Below are 25,473 nucleotides of genomic sequence, written 5' to 3'. Positions count from 1 at the left end.
CCCCCTCCCCGCCGCGCGGCTCCAGCCGCAGGACGCCGACCAGAATTACGATCCCGGGGATCAGGAGTGGACGGGTCACCTCTGCTAAGGCATGGGAACCTGCCGATCCAGCTGAGACATGGGAGCATGTCGACCTAGAGCGCCGGAGAGAGAGTATACGTGGCAATACTCCCTCCCCGGCGCGCGAGTCCAGCCGCAGGACGCCAACCAAAGGGACGATCCCGGGGATCAGGAGCGGACCGGTCACCTCCACTGAGGCGCAGAAACCTGACGAACCGGCTGGGGCTTGAGAGCCCGATGAGCCGGCCGAGACCTCCCCGGTCGCCTCGGTCAAGGCACGGGAACCTGTTCACCCAGCTGAGGCATGGGAGTCTATCGAACCCGCTGAGGCATGGCAACCTGTCGAACCAGCTTTTTAAAAATATATATATTTCACCTTTATTTAACCAGGTAGGCCAGTTGAGAACAAGTTCTCATTTATAACTGCGACCTGGCCAAGATAAAGCAAAGCAGTGCGTCACAAACAACAACACAGAGTTACACATGGACTAAACAAACGTACAGTCAATAACAATACAAAAAAAATCTATATACAGTGTGTGCAAATGAGGTAAGATTAGGGAGGTAAGGAAATAAATAGGTCGTAGTGGCGAAGTAATTACAATTTAGAAATTAAACACTGGAGTGATAGATGTGCAGAAGATGAATGTGCAAGTAGAGATACTGGGGTGCAAAGGAGAAGAAGAAAAAAACAATATGGGGATGAGGTAGTTGGATGGGCTATTTACTGATGGGCTGTGTACAGGTGCAATGATCTGTGAGCTGCTCTAACAGCTGATGCTTAAAGTTAGTGAGGGAGATATGAGTCTCCAGCTTCAGTGATTTTTGCAATTCGTTCCAGTCATTGGCAGCAGAGAACTGGAAGGAAAGGCGGCCAAAGGAGGAATAGGCTTTGGGGGTGACCAGTGAAATATACCTGCTGGAGCGCGTGCTACGTGTGGGTGCTGCTATGGTGACCAGTGAGCTGAGATAAGGCGGGGCTTTACCTAGCAAAGACTTATAGATGACCTGGAGCCAGTGGGTTTGGCGACGAATATGAAGCGAGGGCCAGCCAACGAGAGCATACAGGTCGCAGTGGTGGGTAGTATGCTTAATGTGAGTCTGGAAGGAGAGTTTACAGTCTAACCAGACACCTAGGTATTTGTAATTGTCCACATATTCTAAGTCAGAACCGCCCAGAGTAGTGAAGCTGGACGGGCGGGCAGGTGCGGGGCAGCAATCGGTTGAAGAGCATGCATTTAGTTTTACTTGCATTTAAAAGCAGTTGGAGGCCACGGAAGGAGAGTTGTATGGCATTGAAGCTTGTCAACACAGTGTCCAAAGAAGGGCCAGAAGTATACAGAATGGTGTCGTCTGCGAAGAGGTGGATCAGAGAATCACCAGCAGCAAGAGCGACATCATTGATGTATACAGAGAAAAGAGTCGGCCCGAGAATTTAACCCTGTGGCACCCCCATAGAGACTGCCAGAGGTCCGGACAACAGGCCCTCCAATTTGACACACTGAACTCTGTCTGAGAAGTAAGCATGGCCAGCCGTAGAAAAATGCTTGTTGAAATTCTCAATTATTGTGGATTTATCGGTGGTGACAGTGTTTCCTAGCCTTAGTGCAGTAGGCAGCTGGGAGGAGGTGCTCTTATTCTCCATGGACTTTACAGTGTCCCAGAACTTTTGGGAGTTTGTGCTACAGGATGCAAATTTCTGTTTGAAGATAGCCTTTGTTTTCCTAACTGCCTGTGTATATTGGTTCCTAACTTCCCTGAAAAGTTGCATATCGCGCGGGCTATTCGATGCTAATGCAGTACGCCACAGGATGTTTTTGTGCTGGTTAAGGGCAGTCAGGTCTGGAGTGAACCAAGAACTATATCTGTTCCTGGTTCTACATTTTTTGAATGGGGCATGCTTATTTAAGATGATGAGGAAAGCACTTTTAAAGAATAACCAGGCATCCTCTACTGACGGAATGAGGTCAATATCCTTCCAGGATACCCAATTAGAAAGGCCTGCTCGCTGAAGTGTTTTAGGGAGCGTTTGACAGTGATGAGGGGTGGTCGTTTGACCGCAGACCCATTACGGATGCAGGCAATGAGGCAGTGATCGCTGAGATCTTGGTCGAAAACAGCAGAGGTGTATTTGGAGGGCAAGTTGGTTAGGATGATATCTATGAGGGTGCTCGTGTTTACGGATTTGGGGTTGTACCTGGTAGGTTCATTGATAATTTGTGTGAGATTGAGGTCATCTAGCTTAGATTGTAGGACGGCCAAGGTCTTAAGCATGTCCCAGTTTAGGTCACCTAACAGTACGAGCTCTGAAGATAGATGGGGGGCAATCAATTCACATATGGTGTCCAGGGCACGGCTGGAGGCAGAAGGTGGTCTATAACAAGTGTTACCCTTCCAATGAGCTTATCATATAAACTACAACGTGAAAAGTACGGTTTACTTCACTTATAATCATGTCAGCACAGGTAACAGCTGTTTACAGTCTTTCTTTAGTTTTTCATTCTTACTCTTCCCAATTCATTTAAACTCATGAATTTCTTTATTTCCCATGGGCTTCACCAGAGTACACCCGAGTGGCTGGAATACAACTGTATTAAGCCCCTTACAACACCCCACTGCAAAAACTAAATGTTGTCACAAACATTTCACTGGCCTCAAAACAAACAGAAGATGTAAGTACTGGTCATGAGAACAACGGCGAAAACTGGCCTAACAGCCGTATAACTATCTAGACGTGTCCAGTCTGCCTTTATGGGCAAAGACGCAACCCCCACTAAACATTATCACACTGTGATTAGTAAAGGTAAACGAGAAAATATATACACATCAGAACATCTCTAGTTGGTATCCTGATCAGAGCTTGTCAGCCCTAAAGTGTTATAGGTTAGAATGTCTCTGGTCCTCCTCTGCCGTGCTGAACGGCAGGGCAAGTTCATGGGTGACCCCAATGAATCAGTGTCCACTTCATCATGAGATGATTTAGTCTCTGAGCCCTCAGCTGTTTCCATATTCACCCGTCCTCTCCTGGCTCTCTCTGAGGACTGGCTGGCACTCCTTCACAGTGACGTTTCTATCAGTCTGACCCCGTTTCCACACTATTATCTGATACTAGTTGTGTGCTACTCTGTCTGCTCTCTTCATCCCTACGTGGCTTATTGATGAATACTAGATAAGAATCCTCATCTGAGCTCTCAGACTCAGCGCTCTCCCCATTTTGCTGCTTTTGCTAAGGTAGTTCCCTTCTCCACAGACCTCTACTGGGTGTTTCAACAAGTTCCTCAAATGGTAGAGAATTACATGACAAGAGCATATTGCGATGCAGAACCCGGGCCCTGCCTGTACCCCTCTCGGGTTTGACCTCATAGACAAGGCTGTCATCACCTTTCCTGGTTACCACCACATGTATTTGGTCCTCCCAGTGTGATCTTAGCTTTCCCGGCCCCCCACATTCTGACATGTTCCTCACCAGTACACGATCCCCTGAGACCAGAACCAAACTCAATTTCTTCCGCTCGTAGGCTTTTCCCTTCGCTGTTGATTTCTCCATGTTTTTACTGGCGATGTCATAGGCTTCAGCCATCTGTTGCTGCCACTTCTTAGCATAATCCTGGTATGATTTCTCCTGTTCCTTTACCTGTAACCCAAAGACAAGGTCAACAGGTAGCGGTGGAGCCCTACCAAATAGCAGGATATACGGTGAGAACACAGTAGCATCACTGGTGGTACAATTATATGGATGAATGACCTTGTTCAGATAATCACCCCAGTTGGCCTTTTTCTCTTCATCTAGTGTGCGCAACATTGACAACAGTGTACTGTTAAATCTCTCCACCGGATTCCCCTGTGGATGATATGGAGAGGTTCTGGAATTGGCTATTCCCGTACAGTTCTGCAAGGCTCTGAATAACTGATTTTCAAACTCTTCCCTGATCATGATGGATTTTTTACACAAAGCCAAACTTTGGGGAAAAAATTGTCGAAAAAGCTTTTTTGCTGCAGTTTTCCCTGACTTATTTCTGGTGGGGTAGGCTTGTGCAAATTTTGTAAAGTTATCTAAAATAACTCAAATGTACTCATAGCCCCCTCTGCTTTTCTCCAAATGCACATAGTCAATTGAAATCATCTGGAAAGGAGCTGTAGCTCGTACATGTTGCATTGCGGCCCTAGTTATTACAATGGGTTTCTTTTGTTTGACACACTTACACACTTAGGTGATAAAGTGTTCAATGTCATGTTGCATGCTCGGCCAATAAAAGCGTTCTTGTGCTAAGTTCAACACTCTTTCTGTTCCTAGATGGGCCATTTCAGTGTGTAAGTACTTGTAAATCAGTGTTCTATACTGACTTGGTACCACAACTTGTGTCCTTTTTGCTGTTTTCCTTTGTAATAATCCATCTGGTGAGACATGGAACCTGTTCCACTCTTGCAGTAACTGTTTGACTTTGTTTGACTCTTGTTGACATTCTGTTGGTTTAGGCTTAGTCCTTTGACTTTTCAGTTCCAAGATTCTCGATACAGCCGCATCCTTTAACTGAGCCTGCATGATATCGTGTGGAGACAGTCAGTCTGTAACTGTTCCCCCCCACCATGACAGCTCATCTTGCACTGATGGCCTTAGTGTGACCGTGGATATCCAAGTTACACAGTCATTCTGTTGTCTGAACATTATTGAGTGTTGCTTTTACCATTTCAAGTGCGTGTTTCTCTGTGCATTCTTACATGTAATGTTCAGCATGCAAAGGAGAGCGTGACAGAAAGTCTGCGTCAGTGTTTACCTTTCCAGGACGATACTTCAGTGTGAGATTAAAGTGAGACAGCTCTGCCACCCAGCGATGACCGGTGGCATTCAGTCTTGCTGTAGTTAGTACATATGTCAAGGGGTTATTATCACTGTACACTGTCACAGAGGGAGCATAAAATAGGCCATCTCGGAACCGCTCAGTCACTGCCCATTTGAGGGCCAAGAATTCCAGTTTCCCTGAGTGAAGGTGATAGTTTCTCTCTGCTTGAGTCAGGGTGCGGGAGCCATATCCAATGACTCTCAGTTTGCCACTTTGTCGTTGGTATAACACCCATCCCAATTCCTCTTCGGAGGCATCAACATGCAGGATAAAAGGGTCCTTGAAATCTGGGTAAGCAAGCACGGGTGGATTAGTCAACACACTCACCAAGTGTTCTAATGCTCTCTGGTGAGCATCCTCCCATATAACTTTCTGGTGGGGCAGAGCCTGTCCCGACTGCATATCTACCTTGGTCCTTCGCTTCCCGGATGCTGGGGTCTCCGACTTCACTGCTAGTAAGTCATAGAGACATTTAGCATGTTGTGAAAAGTTCTGTACATAACCCCTATAGTACCCTAGAAACCCCAGTAGTTTCCTCGGCTCTCGTGTTTGTCAGTGGCCTGTTTACCAGTTCTTTCATTGCTACAATTTCTTTAACATCCATTCTGTAACCCTCAGCAGAAATCATTTTTCCTAAATAACGGACCTCATTCTTGAATAGGTCACACTTATCAGCCCTGAGTTTAATACCCCATTTATTTTGCTGCCTGAGTACCTGACGGATATCTTCCACATGTTGTTCAAATGACTGACTAAAAATAAGAACGTCATCCAAATATGGTATACAGATTCTATCTCTTATCACCTCTAAACTTTCCTCCATGCTTCGTTGGAAGGCAGAGGGACTGTTTGATAAGCCAAAGGGAATTCTATTCTATTCCATTCATATAAGGCCCAAGGGGTGCTGAAGGCAGTGTATTTGCTGGACTCCTCTCCCACAAAGCCTTGGTGGTATGCCTTTCCTTGATCTATAACTGTAAACCATGAGTTTCCTCCCAAACCATCAAGTATTTCCTGTATACGGGGTATGGGATGCCTGTCCAGAACAGTCTTCTTGTTCAATCCCCTGTAATCAACACAAAGTTTTAAACTCCCATCCCTTTTCCGTACACAGACCAAAGGTGATGCGTATGAGGAAGTTGACTTCCTGATGAAGTTTTTGTTCAGGAGCCTCTGAAGGTGGCTTTTCACCTCAGCATACAAGGGGCGTGGCACACCGTTGTATCTCTTTGCAACTGGTATGTTATCAGTCAATGTTATCTCCATTCTGAGATTTTCAATACACCCAATGTCCATGTCATCTTTGGCGAAAACAGCTGATTCCTCTCTGAGCATCCGTTTGACTAATTCTTGTTGTTCCTGGCTCAAGTGCTGAACCTCTCTACAGGTGGGTCCCACCAGTCTATTTGACCGTTGTCAGGGCCAGGCTCCGGTGGGGATCTGTCTTGAACCTGGGCTACAGTAACCTTTTCTCCACTGGGCACAGGAACCTGGTGACACGCTACTACTCTCTGTAATGTCCCTATCACTGTTTGTCTTGGTAAGGTAATGTCATGTTTGGTAGTATTCACTACTGCAATGTCAACTTTTCGAGATGGCTGTTTTGATGTTTTCACGACCTGACTTTGTAGGTCCAGGCCCCAGATCACGCTCACGTCCGGTTCAAATAACACAATTTCATCATTGAAGGGAGCCCCTCTTGGGATACAGGGATGAATCCATTTTGTTTGTCCACCTGGAATGACAACGTCACGTCTGCCTGCTGTAAGCAAGCATTCCTCCGTGTACTCTGAGTGCTGAAGCAGATTGAGTAGAGTCTTTGCCTTTCCCTGTCCTAGCTTAAGTGCATTTCTAAGCATCTTTACTGTATACATCAGCTCTGAGGGCTCCTTGTTACTTTTTGTTTTAACTATTTCTTCAATTACATTAAACCCAATGATTGGTTTCTCCAGTCTTTCATTTGTGACTAATATCAGAACCCTCAACTGTTTTCCTGCAATGACCGCAGCTTTGGAATCAAGCAAACTAAAGCAAATGTCCATCCAACCCAGAAAGGGAATTTCAGTGCCATTGGCTGCCCTCAGATCCAGTTTCTTTGTATTGCCCATGATTTCTGCCAGTGCTCTAATTTGTGTGTGTGGCAAATTACGTTTTCTCCATTCCTCACTTATGATGGATACCTGAGCCCCTGTGTCCCATAGTGCTAGAGTCTTTACACCCTCCATATAACACCACACTTTACATTTTTTACCAAATGAGCTGTGCTATATTACAATGTCCTGTGGTGGCTGGTGTAGTTGGCACCTACTCTCTCTGTGTCATGGGACATGGGGAGTTGTGGTCAGTCTTGTGGGCAGTCTTACATGTAGGTTGGTGCTGTTTCCAATGATCCTGTTGGCACACTTTGGAACAATAGGCAGCTTTATGACACAATGAACACAACTTCAACTCTGAGATTCTCTCTACCTTTGCACTGCAGCCACTGCAACACTGGATGGAACTAGATGTATCTGAGGTCACTCCCCGTTCCATGGTTGTGACCCCCAGGTGTTTCCCGATGGATGTGCGTTGCCCCTGATCCTACATCCTACTGCCCAATGGCTATTACTGCCACATTTGTAGCAATAATGGCAAGTCTGTTGACCAGTCTCATAACAACTTTTGCATTTTCTTTTCTCCCTGTTGGTTGGACTTGGTTTTCTGTTGGAGCGATTCCTAACTGACCTGTCACCCTGGCCCTGCACTGACTGTACTAATGAGGCAACCTGACGGGTCAGTTCTTTGATTGCTTCATTGCTCACATCAATTTTACTCAGGAGAGGATTATATTTATTTTGTTTTCGGACTGTGGTCTGTGAGGGCTCTGCCTGTGCACATTCCTCTCCGCTATCCCCGTTATCCTCACTCTGTACTGCGTTCACTCGTGTGGGTGTGAACTTATGGGAAATCCTGGCCTTTTGCATGCGTTCGCTTTCATTGCCCTGGGCAAATTGCATTTTCTCAAGCAACAGTTCATCACTGGTGTTAATATTCTGGAGATGTACTCTCATCTCTGCCCTGACATTATCATTTGTTAATCCTGTAACAATGGCCTGCAGGCATTGACTCTTGACTAACTCTGTGCCATATTTCAGTCCTGATTGGGCACGAGCTGAGGCTGATAACACTTTCTGTCTCAGGTCAAAGACTCGGACTAGGAAGTCCAAGGCAGACTCTCCCGGCTCTTGTGTTGCTTTAGTCAACTTGTGATACAGTTCAGTAGCATCCTTCTCTGCATAATGTGTCCTCTAGATTTGCCTTAGTGTGTAGAGTGTCATGTCAGTTTTTCCCTCCAGATAACTCCTCATCTTAAGCCCTGGGCTCACAGCTCTGATTACTGCTTCTATGATTTCTAATTCATGGTACCCTTTTCTCCGTCCATTTTCAATCTGATGTTCTAGGCTGCTGAAGCTGAGCTTATCTTTTTGATTCCATTAATTTTAAAGTCTTTATAACTGGACATACTCACTCCATTCTCTCTCTGTGGCGGGTGCCTTTCTGGAGCTGAGACCACTTCTCTGCTGGGCTGAGGAGCCCCTCCCTCTTCTTCTATCTCTCCGCTGGGTTCGCTGTCCACTTGCCTCGTTGGCGCCGACTGGCTGTGACTTGTAGGCAGACTTTTCACAGTATCCTCAGAGTCCGATATTCCTTTGATTTCGTCTTTCAGTTGAAGCAGCCAAGATATTCCCTCATCCTCTGATTCCATTAAATCCTCCTTCTCACAGTAATCTTCCATCAATTTGCGATGCAAAGCGGGATGGCTCTTTCCTTTTACTTCAGAGTCATCTACACCTCCTATTCCACAACGTACACACAAGCGCTGTAAATTGTCGACAGTTAAAGTTCATAAACTCTGTTCGATTTCATCCAACAACGTTTCCCTCTCTCGACTCATATTGTCCTACTCACGTAGCAACAACGACAATGCCGGCAATGGCAAGATAGCTACACTCCGTTAGGTGGTTAGCCTGCTAACGTTAGCTAGCTAGCTACTCTTCCAATGTCTCTCACTCGTTGTCCGTTCCAGGAATATGGGCCGGTGCTCACATGAAAATACATCTCAGCTGCGCCTCCAAATTTGTTACCCTTCCAATGAGCTTATCATATAAACTACAACGCGAAAAGTACGGTTTACTTCACTTTTAATCATGTCAGCACAGGTAACAGTCATTTACAGTCTTTCTTTAGTTTTTCATTCTTACTCTTCCCAATTCACTTAAACTATATTTCTTTATTTCCCATGTGCTTCACCAGAGTACCCCCTAGTGGCTGGAATACAACTGTATTAAGCCCCTTACACAAGCGGCAACGTTGAGAGACTTGTTTCTGAAAAGGTGGATTTTACAAGTAGAAGCTCGAATTGTTTGGGCACAGACCTGGATAGTATGACAGAACTCTGCAGGCTATCTCTGCAGTTGATTGCAACTCCGCCCCCTTTGGCAGTTCTATCTTGTTGGAAAATGTTATAGTTAGGGATGGAAATGTCAGGGTTTTTGGTGGTCTTCCTAAGCCAGGATTCAGACACGGCTAGGACATCCGGGTTGGCAGAGTGTGCTAAAGCAGTGAGTAAAACAAACTTAGGGAGGAGGCTTCTAATGTTAACATGCATGAAACCAAGGCTTTTACGGTTACAGAAGTCAACAAATGAGAGCGCCTGGGGAATGGGAGTGGAGAAAGGCGCTGCAGGGCCAGGATTAACCTCTACATCACCAGAGGAACAGAGGAGGAGTACGATAAGGGTACGCTAAAGGCTATAAGAACTGGTTGTCTAGTGTGTTCGGAACAGAGAGTAAAAGGAGCAGGTTTCTGGGCACGGAAGAATAGATTCAAGGTATAATGTACAGACAAGGGTATGGTAGGATGTGAATACAGTGGAGGTAAATCTAGGCATTGAGTGACGATGAGAGAGGTTTTGTCTCTAGAGACATCATTTAGACCAGGTGAGGTCACTGCATGTGTGGGAGGTGAAACAAAATGGCTAGCTAAGGCATATTGAGCAGGGCTGGAGGCTCTACAGTGAAATAAGACAATAATCACTAACCAAAACAGCAATGGACAAGACATATTGACATTAGGGAGAGGCATGCGAAGCCGAGTGATCATAGGGTCCAGTGGGAAGCTAGGCAAGCTGGAGACACGGCGATTCATACAGCTAGCAGGCCGGGGCTAGCAGGCTAGCAGAAGGGCCTTAGGGGGACGTCGCGACGGAAGAAGTCTGTTGTAGCCCCCTCGGGCGGTTACGTGTTGGGTCGGCAGGGCTCCGTGTTGGCAGTAAAAGGGTCCAGGCCAATTGGCAAAATAGGTATTGTAGCCCAAGAAATTGGCTGATGGTCCTCTTCAGCTAACAGTCCGATATGCTCTAGATAGCTAGCGGGCCACGGCTAGCAGTCTAGCGGATGGGCCTTCAGGGGACATCGCGACGGAGGAGCCTGTTGAAACCCCTCGGGCGGATTACATCGGTAGACCAGTAGTGATGGAATCGGCGGGGCTCTGTGTTGGCAGTAAAAGGGGTCCAGGCCAACTGGCAAAATATGTATTGTAGCCCAAGGAGTGGCTGATGGACCTCTTCAGCTAGCCAGGAGATGGGCCTCACACAAGGCTTGTTCCAGGCTCACTGGTGCTTGCTTCGGGACAGAGACGGGGGTAGGGGGTAGCCACTCAGATAGCAGCTAGGTAGCTGCGAGGATCCAGTTGAAAAGGTTCAGAGCTTCCGGTAGGAAACCGGAGATGTGGAGAAAAAGCAGTCCGGTATGCTCTGGGTTGAATCGCGCTGTGCAGACTGGCAGGAGTTGACTGGGTTAAGGTTAGCTGATGACCGCTAGCAGTGGCTAACTGACTACTAGCTAGTAGCTAGTTAGCTGGCTAGCTTCTGTTGGGGGTTCCGGTTCTAAAGTATAGAAAATAGCAGATCCATACCACATTGGGTGAGGCGGGTTGCAGGAGAGTATGTTGAAACTGAGGTTAAAAATATAAAAAATATATACGAAGGAGAAAAAAAGATATATACATGGGACACAACAAAACAAAGACAAAGACCTCTGATCTGCTATGCCATCTTGGAAGTGAAGCTGAGGCATGGCAGACTATCGATCCCGCTGAGGTATGGAAACCCCTCGAGCCAGCTAAGGCAGGAGAACCCGTCGAGTCCGCCGAGGCATGGGAATCCGACAAACCTGCTGTGGCCTCCCAGGTAGCTCCTGTTCTGACACCCGGACCCGACATCATCTCCAACACAATTTTAAAAAAAGAAACACTCCCTGATGCTTCCCTTTGGTGTGGCGTCATTCTGTAATGAGTTGGGATGCAAGTTCAGGGAGTGAGTGTTTTAATAAAATAAACGGAACATAATACTAAACAAGAAACACGAACAACGCACAGACATGAAACTGAAACAGAAACAATGACGCCTGGGGAAGGAACCAAAGGGAGTGACATATAGAGGGCAGGTAATCAAGGAGGTGAAGAAGTCCAGGTGAGTGTCATTATGCGCTGATTCGTGTAACGATGGTGACAGGTGTGCGCCATAACGAGCAGCCTGGTGACCTAGAGGCCGGAGAGGGAGCACACGTGACAATTCCCTTATCCAAATGGATTACTCATTTACCTATGTCATGTTGTATAATGATAGGAGACAAGCGCATGAATGCGTAATAGGGTTTTTTATTTTCTCCACCCAAACAAAAGAGCGAGGTGTAAACCTCTAAATAATACACGGGACGAGACCCGTAAAACAAGTGCACAATAACACGTAGCATGGAAGCCAATACAACAGCACAGGTACTCACACGACCAACGGACATGGTAACAATAACCGACAAGGACAATGGAGAACAGAGGGCACATACAGTTGAAGTCGGAAGTTTACATACACTTTGGTTGGAGTCATTAAAACTCGTTTTTCAACTACTCCACAAATTTCTTGTTAAGAAACTATAGTTTTGGCAAGTCGGTTAGGACATCTACTTTGTGCATGACACAAGTCATTTTTCCAACAATTGTTTACAGAAAGATTATTTCACTTATAATTTACTGTATCACAATTCCAGTGGGTCAGAGGTTTACATACATTAAGTTGACTGTGCCTTTAAACAACTTAGACAATTCCAGAAAATGAAGTCATAGCTTTAGAAGCTTCTGATAGGCTATTTTACATAATTTGACTCAATTGGAGGTGTACTTGTGGATGTATTTTAAGGCCTACCTTCAAACTCAGTGCCTCTTTTCTTGACATCATGGGAAAATCAAAAGAAATCAGCCAAGACCTCAGAAAAGAATTGTAGACCTCCACAAGTCTGGTTCATCCTTGGGAGCAATTTCCAAATGCCTGAAGGTACCATGTTTATCTGTACAAACAATAGTATGCAAGTATAAACACCATGTGACCACGCAGCCGTCATACCGCTCAGGAAGGAGACGCGTTCTGTCTCCTAGAGATGAAAGTACTTTGGTGCGAAAAGTGCAAATCAATCCCAGAACAACAACAAATTACCTTGTGAAGATGCTGTAGGAAACAGGTACAAAAGTATCTATATCCACAGTAAAACAAGTCCTATATCGACATAACCTGAATGGCCGCTCAGCAAGGAAGAAGCCACTGCTCCAAAACCGCCATAAAAAAGCCAGACTACAGTTTGCAACTGCACATGGGGACAAAGATCATACTTTTTGGAGAAGTGTCCTCTGGTCTGATGAAACAAAAATAGAACTGTTTGGCCATAATGACCATCGTTATGTTTGGAGGAAAAAGGGGGAGGCTTGCAAGCCGAAGAACACCATCCCAACCGTGAAGAACGGGGTGGCAGCATCATGTCGTGGGGGTGCTTTGCTGCAGGAGGGACTGGTGCACTTCACAAAATAGATGGCATCATGAGGGAGGAAAATGATGTGGATATATTGAAGCAACATCTCAAGACATCAGTCAGGAAGTTAAAGCTTGGTCGCAAATGGGTCTTCCAAATGGACAATGACCCCGAGCATACTTCTAAAGTTGTGGCAAAATGGCTTAATACCCTTAAATGGTATTGGAGTGGCCATCACAACGTCCTGACCTCAATCCAATAGGTAATTTGTGGGCAGAACTGAAAAAGCGTGTGTGAGCAAGGAGGCATACAAACCTGACTGTTACACCAGCTCTGTCAGGAGGAATGGGCCAAAATTCACCCAACTTATTGTGGGAAGCTTGTGGAACACTACCCAAAACGTTTGACCCATGTTAAACAATTTAAAGGCAATGCTCCCTGAATACTAATTGAGTGTATGTAAACTTCTGACCCACTGGGAATGTGATGAAAGAAATAAAAGCTGAAATAAATCATTCTCTCTATTATTCTATTATTATCATTCTCTCTCTATTATTCTGACATTTCACATTCCTAAAATAAAGTGGTGATCCTAACTGACCTAAGACAGGGAATTTCTACTAAGATTAAATGTCAAGAATTGTGAAAAACAGAGTTTAAATGTATTTGTCTAAGGGGTATGTAAACTTCCGACTTCAACTGTATGTACACATAATAATCCTGGGGAATGGGAACCAGGTGTGCATAATGAGACAAGACAGTCTGGGGTTTGTGGTAATGTATCCAGTTTAGTGATGCCTAGAAGGCCGGTGACGTAGACCTCAGGAGCTGGTGAATGGAATATGGAATGAGCAGCAGTACTAGGGGGATCCGTGTCAGTACCCCCCCGACTCGGGACGACACCGGCCTCGGGGACGACCACAGGGACGCGGTGCGGGTGAAAATCCCTGGTCAGGGAAGTGTCCAGGATGTCCACCGCAGGAACCCAGCACCGCTCCTCTGGGCCGTACCCCTCCCAGTCGATGAGGTACTGGACACCCCACCCAACGCCTCGAATCCAGGACTTCACGGACCGAGTATGCCAGACCTCCCTCGATGTCCAGAGGAGGAGTCGGGGCGTCACTGGGTCGAGCCTCAGCGTTTTACTGAGTGGCTTCCGTCTTGCCACTCTACCATAAAGGCCTAATTGGTGGAGTGCTGCAGAGATGGTTGTCTTTCAGGAAGGTTTTCCCATCTCCACAGAGGAACTCTGGAGCTCTGTCAGATTGATCATAGGGTTCTTGGTCACCTCTAGTCACTAGCTCTAGGAAGAGTCTTGGTCGTTCCAAACTTCTTCCATTTAAGAATGATGGCGGCTACTGTGTTCTTGAGGACCTTCAATACTGCAGAAATGTTTTGCTACCCTTCCCCAGATCTGTGGCTCGACACAATCCTGTCTCGGAGCTCTACAGACAATTCCTTCAACCTCATTAATTGATTTTTGCTCTGACATGCACTGTCAACTGTGGGACCTTATATAGACAGGTGTGTGTCTTTCCAAATCATGTCCAGTCAATCCAACAGGTGGACCCCCAATCAAGTTGTAGAAACATCAAGGATGATCAATGGAAAAAGGATAGCAAAGGTTCTGTTTTTATTTTTAATAAATTGTTAAAAAATCAAATTTAAAAAAAGAAGAAGAAGAATCTAAAAACCTGTTTTCACTTTGTTATTATGGGGTATTGTGTGTAGATTGATGAGGACATTTTAAAATTTCTTGTAATTTTTACGCCCTTTTTTCTCCCCAATTTCGTGATTACGATCTTGTCTCATCGCTGTAACTCCCCAAAGGGCTCGGGAGAGGCGAAGGTCGAGTCATGCGTTCTCCGAAACATGACCTGCCAAGTCGTGCTTCTTAGCACCCACTCGCTTAACCCGGAAGCCACCTGCACCAATTTGTCGGAGGAAACACTGTTCGACTGACGAACGAAGTAAGCCTGCAGGCGCCCAGAATCGCTAGAGCACGATGAGCCAAGTTAAGCCCCTCCCCCCCGCCAAACCCTCCCCTAACCCAGACGACGCTGGGCCAATTGTGCGATGCCCTATGGGACTCCAGGTCACTGCCGGTTGTGACACAGTAGTGACGCCGCAACACTGCGATGCAGAGCCTTAGACCGCTGCGCCACTTGGAAGGGCCGTAAAAAATACATTTTATCAACTTTAGAATAAGGCTGTTACGTAACAAATGTGGAAAGGGTCTGGATACTTTCCGAATGCACTGTATTCGTGTTTTTTAAAATTTTTATTATTACTTTGACATTGGAGTATTCTGTGTAGATCGTTGACCAAAAATGACAGTTAAACCCATTTTAATCACACTTTGTAACAGAGAAAAATGTTAAAAAAGTCAAGGGGTGTGAATTCTTTCCAAAGTAACTGTATCTACCTCAAATACCTCGTACCCCTGCACACTGATCTGGTACTGGTACTTCCTGTATATAGCTTAATTGTTGGGTATTTGATTTAGCTTGTGTTACTCTTGTTCATTTATTTTTCTATATTTTCTTACTCGTTTGGAAGGGCTCGTAAGCAAGAATTTCACGGTAACGTCTACACCCGTTGTATTCGGGATGTGACAAATAACATTTGATTTGTTTGTTGTTGTGTGTGTTTGCGCCATACGCACCACACATACAGAAAAGCCGGGCTAGCTATCTTTGAACTGGTGAGTTATGGAGTTAATGCTCTCCCAGCCATTCCATGGATCCATGTGCTCTCTCTTAATTGTTTACTAGGCAATCATGCCCCGTATTACCCACAGCTGATTGTGCTTATGTACAATTAACTTTATTTTAAATACTGTTCGCACACCCATAAAACCCAAGTGTTTTTAAGACTAGCTCATTATCTCATCGACCCACTGTCATTCTCCCTGCTTTAACCGGTGGGTTTCACTACCTGCTAACTCCAGAGAGGGTTAACAGAACAGAGTGGGGCTGTGAGGGAGGATGAGGACTCTCTGTGCCACATACAGTAGTGCACAGGGGGATACATACTGTGGTGTGTACATGTTGCTGTTACGGTACAAACAACTTCTGAATGGACTAAGGCCGCTGTTAGCAAACTGACTCGTGTGTCAACAGACATCAAGAGGTTTTCTGTCTTAGACATGGTAGTGTTGTGCCACATTGCCAGATATGTGACACAATGTACAAATACGAGGGAGCTGTTATGGTATACCCTGAGTGTACAAAACATTAGGAACACCTTCCTAATATTGTGTTGCACCCCATCAATTAGTCTGGGCATGGACTCTACATTGTTTCTAAAGCGTTTCACAGGGATGCTGCCCTATGTTGACTCCAATGCTTCTCACAATTGTGTCAAGTTGGCTGGTAGTGGATCTCTTCTAATGACCGACGCTGGAGATGAGAAGCAGGTACGGGAGTCAACATTTATTCAAGAACAGACAGGGAACAAAACAGGAACAGCGTCAGCACACGGGTAAACAACAACAAACGACAATTAATGCAGAAGCAGGGAACAGAGCGGGGGACCAGACAGATATAGGGAAGGTAATGACAGAGGTGATTGAGTCCAGGTGAGTCCAATAATCACTGATGATTGTGACAGGGGGAAGGCAGGTGTGCGTAATGATGGTGGCAGGAGAGCGTAATTCTGGGGAGCCTGGCGCCATCGAGCACCAGGGAAGGGGAGCAGGAGCATGCGTGACATCTCTACTCCAAATAACTTGTTCCATCTCATCCCACAGATACTCAATTGGATTGAGATCTGGTGTCTGGGCAGGCCACTGCAGTAAGCTGAAGTCACTGTCATGTTCATGGAACCATTCCTTGACACTCCTAGCCTTGTAGTATGGGGCATTATCCTGCTGAAAAAAATATATTTGCAGATGGATACACTGCTGCCATGAAGGGATGCACCTGATTGGCAATGATATTCAGATATCCTGTGACATTCAAACATTGCTTTACTTTTATCAAGGGGCCCAATGTGCTTCATGAAAACACACCCCACACCATCACACCGCCAGCCTGCAATGTTGACACGCGGCAAGATGGATACATGTACTCATAGGGTCTTCTCCGTACCCTAGTCCTCCCATCAGCGTGAAACAGCAGGAACCAGGGTTCATCACACCAGGCAATGTTTTTCACATTCTCCAGTGTCCAGAGTTTTTTTGTTCCTTAGCCCACTGCAACCCCAGTTTCTTGTGGAACTCTGTAAGGTTGTCGTCTGCCATACCCAATTCGTGTCAAGGTATGACGAGTTGTGCATTATTTTATGGGTCTTTGGGCACGAATGTTGAACTAGACTGTCAGTTGACTAACTGTAACACGTCTGTTGCTCTGCACAATTTGTGTCAGCCTTCTTTGTCGTCTTTCATCAATAACACATTTTCAACCACTGGCCTGCCATTGGCTGGATGTCCTTTGGGTGGTGGACCATTCTTGATACACTCAGGAAACTGTTGAGTGTGAAAAACCCAGCAGTGTTCCAGGTCTTGACACACTCAAACTGGTGCACCTGGCACCTACTAGCATACCCCCGTTCAAAGGTACTTAAATCTTTTGTCTTACCCATTCACCCTCTGAATGACACACATACACAAAACATGTCTCAATTGTCTCAAGGCTTGAAAATCCTTCTTTAACCTGTCTCCTCCCCTTCATCTACACTGATTGAAGTGGATTGAACAGGTGACATCAATAAGGGATCATAGCTTTCACCTTGATTCACCTGGTCAGTCTATGTCATGGAAAGAGCAGGTGTTCCTAGTGTTTTGTACACTCATTGTATGTACTACCAGCAAAGGTTATTTTATCCTGTATAGATAGACATTTTCCTGATATGATCGAGGTTGATGTTTCCTTTCTTCCAGGCTGAAGGAAGCACAGGAGAACATCAAAAAGATCACAGCTGAGAAGAGGGTGGAAACCAAGAAGATCAATGCCAACAGTCTGGTAAGAACTGGACTTCCTTCAACCACCCTCAAATATTTTGATGGATAACGTTGTTGCTATTACCTTGGCTACGGACGCAGTCAATCGTGGTGGATCATATCATATAACACAATGCTATAAAGTTCAGCTCTCCCTTTTTTGACCTCTGTCAACAGAAAGAGAGACTGCGTCAGAAAGAAGCCAGCGTGTCTTCCAGCTGAAGAGGATGATCAATGAAGAACAGAGTGGAGAGAGAGGAAGTGGGGAGAGGAGATGATCACTTCTTCCCTTCACCACCTGCCTCTTACCCAACATCATACCTCATATAGCCCTCCGTGCCCCCACACTGTGGACCTCTCTACCATGGCCCATTCTACCGTCCTTACTGACTGGACCATATCCACTACTCTCTTCCAACTCAGCCTCTTCCCCAGATGAGAGGCACCTTTTGTGGGCTTCTAATACTGTGTATCCCTAGGACCACCATCCAGACCAACATGTACACCATGGGAAAGAGGAAACTGAATGCCACCCTGTAGCAGATATGCAGGCTGCTAAGTCTACACAGAGGGTCCATGGCTGACTAAACCGCTGACATGATGAGACTCATCACAACCTCATTTATCCAGACTGGTGTGACCTTTGAATGGCCAGCCTGTAGAGCCTGCTCTGAGGCATGCTGGGGTTCAGGACAATGAGCACTCCAGCTGACATATCTACAGTGATGACCCCTGACCTCTAGGCTTCCTAGGCCTGCTGGAGCTGAGGACCTACATACATTCCTCACTCTGGGTTTCAGGACAGCATCACACATCGTGAGGACATATAGTCCTATGTATTGTAGCCAGGTTATGCAACAACTACAGACGAGGCCTCATTGTTGCCGAGCTATGTTAACAAATATGGCGATCTTCACTCAGTGAAATTATTACGATTACGTAAGACATTCAGGAGTTGTTATTCTAACAATGATTTAGAATATGAAAGCAGAATACAATACTTTAATGTAAAGAATAGCTTTTCATCTGCTGTGGCCCATCCATGTTTGAAGTGTGTCTTGTAAATGTATTTCAATTGGTGTTTGTTTGCAGATGAGCAGGGACAGAAACGTTGGACCCGATGTTGTATTATGAAGAGAATCGGTAGTCTTTATTGGACTGAGAGTCCTGTTGAATTCATAGCGATGTGGGTCCTGGTCAAAAGGTAGAAACAGGATGTCGTACCAATGTTGACTTTCTCACTGTACCAGACTGACCCCTCCTGGGTGATAGCCAGAGAATGCAGCAACACCTTGCTCTCAATCCCTGAGTCAGACGTCACGCTCTGAGATGAACCCTGCTATACGCCATGCTGAGGAAAGCAACAGGTCATCTGATTGTGGCTGCCCTGACACATTTTTTAAGTGTATATGATAGAATAGTTAGTTTTTCCCAATGAATTTTGTTTATGACATATGTATGTCACAATTCTATGCACTTTCCTGCTTGCATCAGCTGTATTTAGTAGCTACATCCTTCTGTTATTGTCAGAATGGTACTTAATCAAATGTACTGAACTTTCTAGCACCTCAATTTGAACTCCTATGCAATTCTATGGTTTCCATGCTATGATAACATTTGTGAATTAACACGTGATAAATTGCATCATCCATTTATTTTTTGGAGAGAACAATAGTATATTTATTTAACAACAAAAAATGTCTTTGAACTCTGGAAGATTTCAACTTTGTCTTGGCAAACTATAGACAGGGGTTTAACCTTTATTTATATATTAAAATGAAAAATGTATGCCAAAACATTAATTATTTTATCTTTGAGGTTGTATTTTTGTATATTATTTGGATTCCTGCCTTAGCTTGAGGAGGATGCATGAATGGCTCAGTAGTCAGGTGAAAGAAGTGTTTCGTTTCATATGGATGTGACCTACAGTGCCTTCGGAAAGTATTCAGACCCCTTGACTTTTTCAAAGTTACAGCCTTATTCTAAAATTGATTTTTAAAAAAATAATCTTCATCAATCTACACACAGTACCCCATAATGACAAAGCAAAAACAGTTCTTTAGACATTTTTGCCAATTTATTAAAAAACAAAAAACTGAAAATCACATTTACATAAGTATTCAGACCCTTTACTCAGTACTTTGTTGAAGCACCTTTGGCAGCAATTACAGCCTCAAGTCTTCTTGGGTCTGACGGTACAAGCTTGGCACACCTGTATTTGGGGTTGTTTCTCCCATTCTTCTTTGCAGATCCTCTCAAGCTCTGTCAGGTTGGATGGGGAGCACCAGGTTGGATGAGGAGCGCTCTGGAGCAGGTTTTCATCAAGGATTTCTCTGTACTTTGCTCTGTTCATCTTTGCCTCGATCCTGACTAGTCTCCCAGTCCCTGCCGTTGAAAAACACCCCCACAGCATGCTGCTGCCACTACCATGCTTCACAGTAGGGGTGGTGCCAGGTTTCCTCCAGACGTGACGCTTGGCATTCAGGCCAAAGAGATAAATCTTGGTTTCATCAGGCCAGATAATCTTGTTTCTCATGGTCTGAGAGTCTTTAGGTGCCTTTTGGCCATCTCCAAGTGGGCTGTCATGTGCCTTTTACTGAGGAGTGGCTTCCGTCTGGCCACTCTACCATAAAGGCCTGATTGGTGGAGTGCTGGAGAGATGGTTGTTTTTCTTGAAGGTTCTCCCATCTCCACAGAGGAACTCCAGAGCTCTGTCAGAGTGACCATCGTGTTCTTGGTCACCTCCCTGAACAAGGCTCTTCTCCCCGATGGCTCAGTATGGCCGGGCGGCCAGCTCTAGCAAGAGTCTTGGTGGTTCCAAACTTCTTCCATTGGCTTGGTTTTTGCTTTGACATGCACTGCCAACTGTGGGACCATATATAGACAGGTGTGTGCCTTTCCAAATCATGTCCAGTCAATTGAATTTACCACAGGTGGACTCCAATCAAGTTGTATAAACAGCTCAAGGATGATCAATGGAAACAGGATGCACCTGAGTTCAATTTTGAGTCTCATAGCAAAGGGTCTTCACACTAAAAATGTTGAAATACCTGTTTTCACTTTCTCATTATGGGGTATTGTGATGTCATTATGGGGCATTGTGTGTAGATTGCTGAAGTTTTAATCTATTTTAGAGTAAGGCTGTAACTAACAAAATGTGGAAAAAGTCAAGGGGTCTGAATACTTTCTGAAGGTACTGTATATATGGAGTCTCATCATTTACCACAAATGGTCTTGTTTCATACCCTACCTGAACTGCTATGGAGAGTATAATTTGTCTATATATATATATATATATATATATATATTGCCTTTTCTTTCATTTAAATGAAGACAATGTTTACTTTGTTTAAAAATAGAAACAATTACTCATATCAAGCCATGTGTAGGCCTATACTTTAACCATGCCAGAACCTATTTAGTGTCAAAATAGCACCTTTGTTTCATAATCATTGAATGTGCCATTATTTTTTGTATGAAGACATTTCATAATCTTAAAATTGCATTTTATGTTTACTTTAAAGTTCTTCAGAACCAAATTAGGCATTTATTTTTATTTTGATAAAGGCCTATATGTATAACATGTATATGTTGATTAATATCGTGAGAGGCCTACACTATGTGCCCACGTGTTTTATGTGTTTTATCGTTAAAAATGAATTTGCGCGAGGTCAAAGTAATAGATTGCAAACAATTCAGTCACAAAAGTCTTAACTGGAGTCTACAGATGAGGAAGCCTAGCTCGCATGGAAACGGATGTTTAACCCTCCTTGTCTGCTGTTTCTCTACTTTCAGCACAACCTAATAACATTCAGGCTCAGTAATGATGCAGTAGCCAAATAAAGGTGAAAATGACCATAGCCTAATTGTTTCATTGATTTGTGCGCAATGATTCATTCATTTGCACCTATATATCTCACAATGCACATTTTCATTCTAAATTAATAATTTGAAAATGTCAGAAAGCACGATAATAATGAGAGAAAGTACACCTAAGTTAAATCGATAGAAATGGATGGAAACACGCAACTTCTCTATACATGACTTGTAGCCTATTACACTTGGCTACATGTGCCAATGGAGGCGCAAACTTGATTATGTCATCACTACATTCGGTACAATGAAGACCTGGCAAGGGTAAATCGAAGCAGAGCGACGCAACTGACAAAACAACTCTGAAGTCCCAAATGCATAAGAGGCTTAAACAACTCGACAATAAATAATTGATAAAGAAAACTCTGATCGGTGTTCAATTTTTAAAGAAGGCTATTGATTGGTTGATGTATCTATTTTTAGAGAGCCATGTAGGCCTGCACCGTCTGAACAAGAAACCGTATGGGAGCAATGGTTTTACAAATGCGTTAGCCCTGTTTAGCATCAGATTGTCCCCACAAAAACATGGGCCTTTGACAGATTTGGGAGCCAGGGGAGATCCTATTGCAAACTTCGATAACATCGTTTGAAGGGGTTATTGAAAAAGTTGTTGAGTCTAACATGCAATCGCGTTTCTTGTGGTCTTTTCTCATAAATGATCTTCGTTTTACGACGAAGTATATCCAAGGGTCTAAGGAACTTATAAAAGTCCCAGCAAGAGGTTGGCTCCAAGCAAGAAGAAAATAACCCATCACTAGAGAATATGTTTTTATTTGGTGTTTAGGGTTAACCTGATACATAAAATGCTCTGCATGAAATCGGACTCTTTGCAGTTTGGGTGTGGGTTAATTAACGATCCATTTCACATCGGTGTTGTCAGCCGTGCACCCTGACGCAGAAATGTTCAGACATGAACAATGTAAGCAAAAAGCAAACCGGTTCAGTGACCACTGCATCAATGTCAATATCTGTTTATTTTGTGGATCAGTTGCTCTGATAGAATGATCAAACTGGTTGCATATACAATTCGTGTATGAATAACATTTTACAACTAAAAGAAAAGCTTCCATCTATCGCATTATAAACAAGTATGTAGGCCTACATCGAACATTTGACTTTCCATGTCCAACTAATACAGATATTTTGTTTGTTTAGATTTTTAGCATCGAACATATTAGTCCTAGCCTACTTTACAAAAGCTCTCCATTCTCCACTATAACACTGAACACTGGAGTCAAATAAATCAGTGGAACATTCTTACCACATTAAATATTCGGTCCTTTTTTTTTCAAATTCCACATAGTGGAAACTATCTATTCGTCAACCATTAATTATATAAACGCATTGTCTGTCCTATTTCCCCCCATTGAAATTGGTTCTGATAGCCTATTGCTGTCTCTGTCCAAAATAGTATAAAAACATTGTGTGAAAAGGTTCCGCAGTCCTATTTGAGGAGGTTGGAAAAGCAGTGCGCTTGTTTACAAGTCAATCAGCAGTTTGTGGTGTTCATTCCATGTCATTATACCATGCAACGTTGCTTGCCACAGGCTGCTATTGCAATTTGATTAATAGGCAATTATGCGCACAAAATGACATGGTACAGCAGTCCTTGTTTACAAAAGAATATGCTCAAGTATATCTACAGAAACCTATAACATGCTGCACATGTCTGTCTGATCTTACGTTCCTTGCAGATTGAACATTTTCTCATATTTGGAATAGGGAAAAATGCTCCCAGACATACGGTGATTATCCTTCATGTGAACAATCCAATAATTGTTTGATGAGGAGACTAATTGGCCGCATCCCAGTCAATCACAGGGCTAGTCCAAGTCTATGGAGATGCAGCGGCACTGCTTTACGCGCTGGATGCGCTTCTTCTTGGTGGACGGCTGCTGGTCCGGACAATTCAAAGTGAAAGTCATGGTAGTAAATCGTTTCGGCTTGCAGAACGAGCAAGACTGGAAGGCTCCCTCTTCCCTACGGACATGTCTGGGGATGTAAAAAGAATTACACTGTCCATAGCAGAACCTGTTAATGATAGTGCGGCTGATGCAGCCCTCCTCGTGGATGGTCTGTTTGAGTGGCTGGGTCTTGCACCAGTCGCGTTTCAGATAGCGGCGCTCAGTGACATGCAACGCTTCTTGGCTGGACTCCAGCACCTCCTCAGCCGGTGCAGCAGAACTCTTTTCCCGCCGTCGGGAACCAGAGCCCGCCTGCGGTGCCTGTGGTTGCTGCTCCGATTCGTTTGGGTTGTTTTTGTCAGGATGAGGGATGGCGCCTTGGGAGCCCCTGTTCCTTTTGGAAGCCACTGTATATGAGAGCAGCCCCAGGATGAAAACCATGCGACAGAGGATAAACGCCGATCTGGCCATCCTTGAGGGGAAAGATAAGTGAAGGTTGAATTATCATCCATAGCCTAATCTAGGTTACTAAAATCTCGGGTAATTTGGTCAGCTGGTTAGATATCTATACACGAGAGATTATCCATAGCCTAACATTTCAACGCTGTTGTTGAAATTACGTAATTTACGATTTAAAAGGAATAGAAACATTAAACATTGCCTATTGATTTTGTATCGTGTTTTATATTGACAATATAGTCCACATGACCTAATTCAGTAGTCAAATCAGAACGTAGATATATCAGAATGCAAATGAATATTTCATGGATATTGCGGTGGCGAAGTTAATGGGCGCAAGCCATTGTGTAAAACAGAATACAGAAAAACAATAACCTTTACGCATGAGAATAATCATTACATTTCACATGTATATTTACAATAGGCTACAATAATCATTGGGACATGTAGTCTAACTACAGAATAGGTATACATACAAGCAGAGTTTGCGCATAAAGACCCCCTGCTATATGATGATAAGGAATCTAATTCGATAACATGCCCAAGTTTTACGCACGTATTTTCTCAGATGTTAAGCGTTAAACTTCACTAACCTGTCAAAAGCTCAAAGTAACTGCAAATGAAATGATCTGTGGTGGGTGTTCTTTATGAAGTGTCCCGAGGCAAGAGGCAACTAATGTTGGAGTCTGTAGTACTGCAGAGGGGGCTTGCGCTGATGGTAGTCTGGAGTCGCTAAGGATTCCATAGAAAGAGGCTGAGGTTTTAATACAAATTGCAGCAGCGCCTGACTGTCTCCTTTTTAAATGTCTGTCAGCTGAGATGTGCACAACAGATCCTTCCACATTATTGGCTAAGCACGATGCAAGGAAAATCAAAACTATCCGCCCCCCTCAACACTTCCTCGAACCCACTTTAAGAATACCATGGGGGAGGGGGAGTAGGAGAATTTTGGCACGAATTTCATGGAAACCATGCAGACTTCAGTGCTATACTGGGCACATATTTGGGAATGCTATGCATGTCATAAATTTAAAGCAGGTATAGCCTATTTGCTTCAACTGCATGTTAACTGTTTTATCTCTAATTGTCTATAGGCTAGTTTAACAGAGAGGGGCGAGGGGCCAGTAATGGTTTATTTTACAGTCTGCTTTTTACATGATATAAATTGCATGCTAATGATCTTTACATAATGGTCCCGGATAATTACTTTTGTGAATGCCAAGTGAAACAGTGCCAAGTATAAGGACTGTATAAGAAAATGTTACCACAAATAACAATGCATATGGCCGAACGGAATTACAAGTTACCATTTATTGGTTCAATTTATAATGACAATTTATAATGGCAATATAGGCTATTTGTGTGACGTTGCCTACAAATGTAAATGGTAGATTTAATCAAATGATTACGTTTAATATCATAGGCATAGTTCCACAAAACGTAGGGCATAATTGTATTTTGATTACGTTTTCAATAGAATGCATTTATTTATTGAATTATTCAGAATTTCCCTTATGCCTAGGTATTATTATAGGCTATGTTATTGATTGTGTTAT

General features: G+C 44.1%; 2 protein-coding genes across 3 annotated transcripts in view; one reads left to right on the top strand and one right to left on the bottom strand.

Annotated features, from left to right (window-relative positions):
• The window catches only part of LOC106610840 (formin), a 104,352-nt gene extending 82,811 nt beyond the window's left edge, over positions 1 to 21,541 (top strand). For both annotated transcript variants that reach the window (XM_014210460.3, XM_014210458.3), the window contains 2 exons: positions 17,622 to 17,703; positions 17,859 to 21,541. In XM_014210460.3, coding sequence (XP_014065935.3) covers positions 17,622 to 17,703; positions 17,859 to 17,903 — 127 coding nt within the window. In that variant the 3' untranslated portion in view covers positions 17,904 to 21,541. The remainder of the gene's footprint in view (positions 1 to 17,621; positions 17,704 to 17,858) is intronic.
• A 768-nt stretch (positions 21,542 to 22,309) lies between these two features.
• On the bottom strand, positions 22,310 to 24,727 carry LOC106610841 (gremlin-1-like). Its single transcript, XM_014210462.3, has 2 exons — positions 24,511 to 24,727; positions 22,310 to 23,930 (listed from the first exon to the last, which is right to left on the bottom strand). The coding sequence occupies exon 2, from the start codon at positions 23,927 to 23,929 to the stop codon at positions 23,378 to 23,380; it is 552 nt and encodes a 183-aa protein (XP_014065937.1). The 5' UTR covers position 23,930; positions 24,511 to 24,727; the 3' UTR covers positions 22,310 to 23,377.
• Between the last annotated feature and the right edge of the window lie 746 nt (positions 24,728 to 25,473).

This window comes from Salmo salar, chromosome 09 (assembly GCF_965601325.2).
Source record: "Salmo salar chromosome 09, fSalSal1, whole genome shotgun sequence".
Taxonomy (NCBI): domain Eukaryota; kingdom Metazoa; phylum Chordata; class Actinopteri; order Salmoniformes; family Salmonidae; genus Salmo; species Salmo salar.
The sequence above is the reverse complement of the archived record's forward strand: the minus strand, read 5'-3'. Positions and strand labels throughout refer to the sequence as shown.

Bases quoted from the DNA above. Each gene is read 5' to 3' on its own strand.
- LOC106610841 (XM_014210462.3), bottom strand. From the start codon at position 23,929: ATGGCCAGATCGGCGTTTATCCTCTGTCGCATGGTTTTCATCCTGGGG.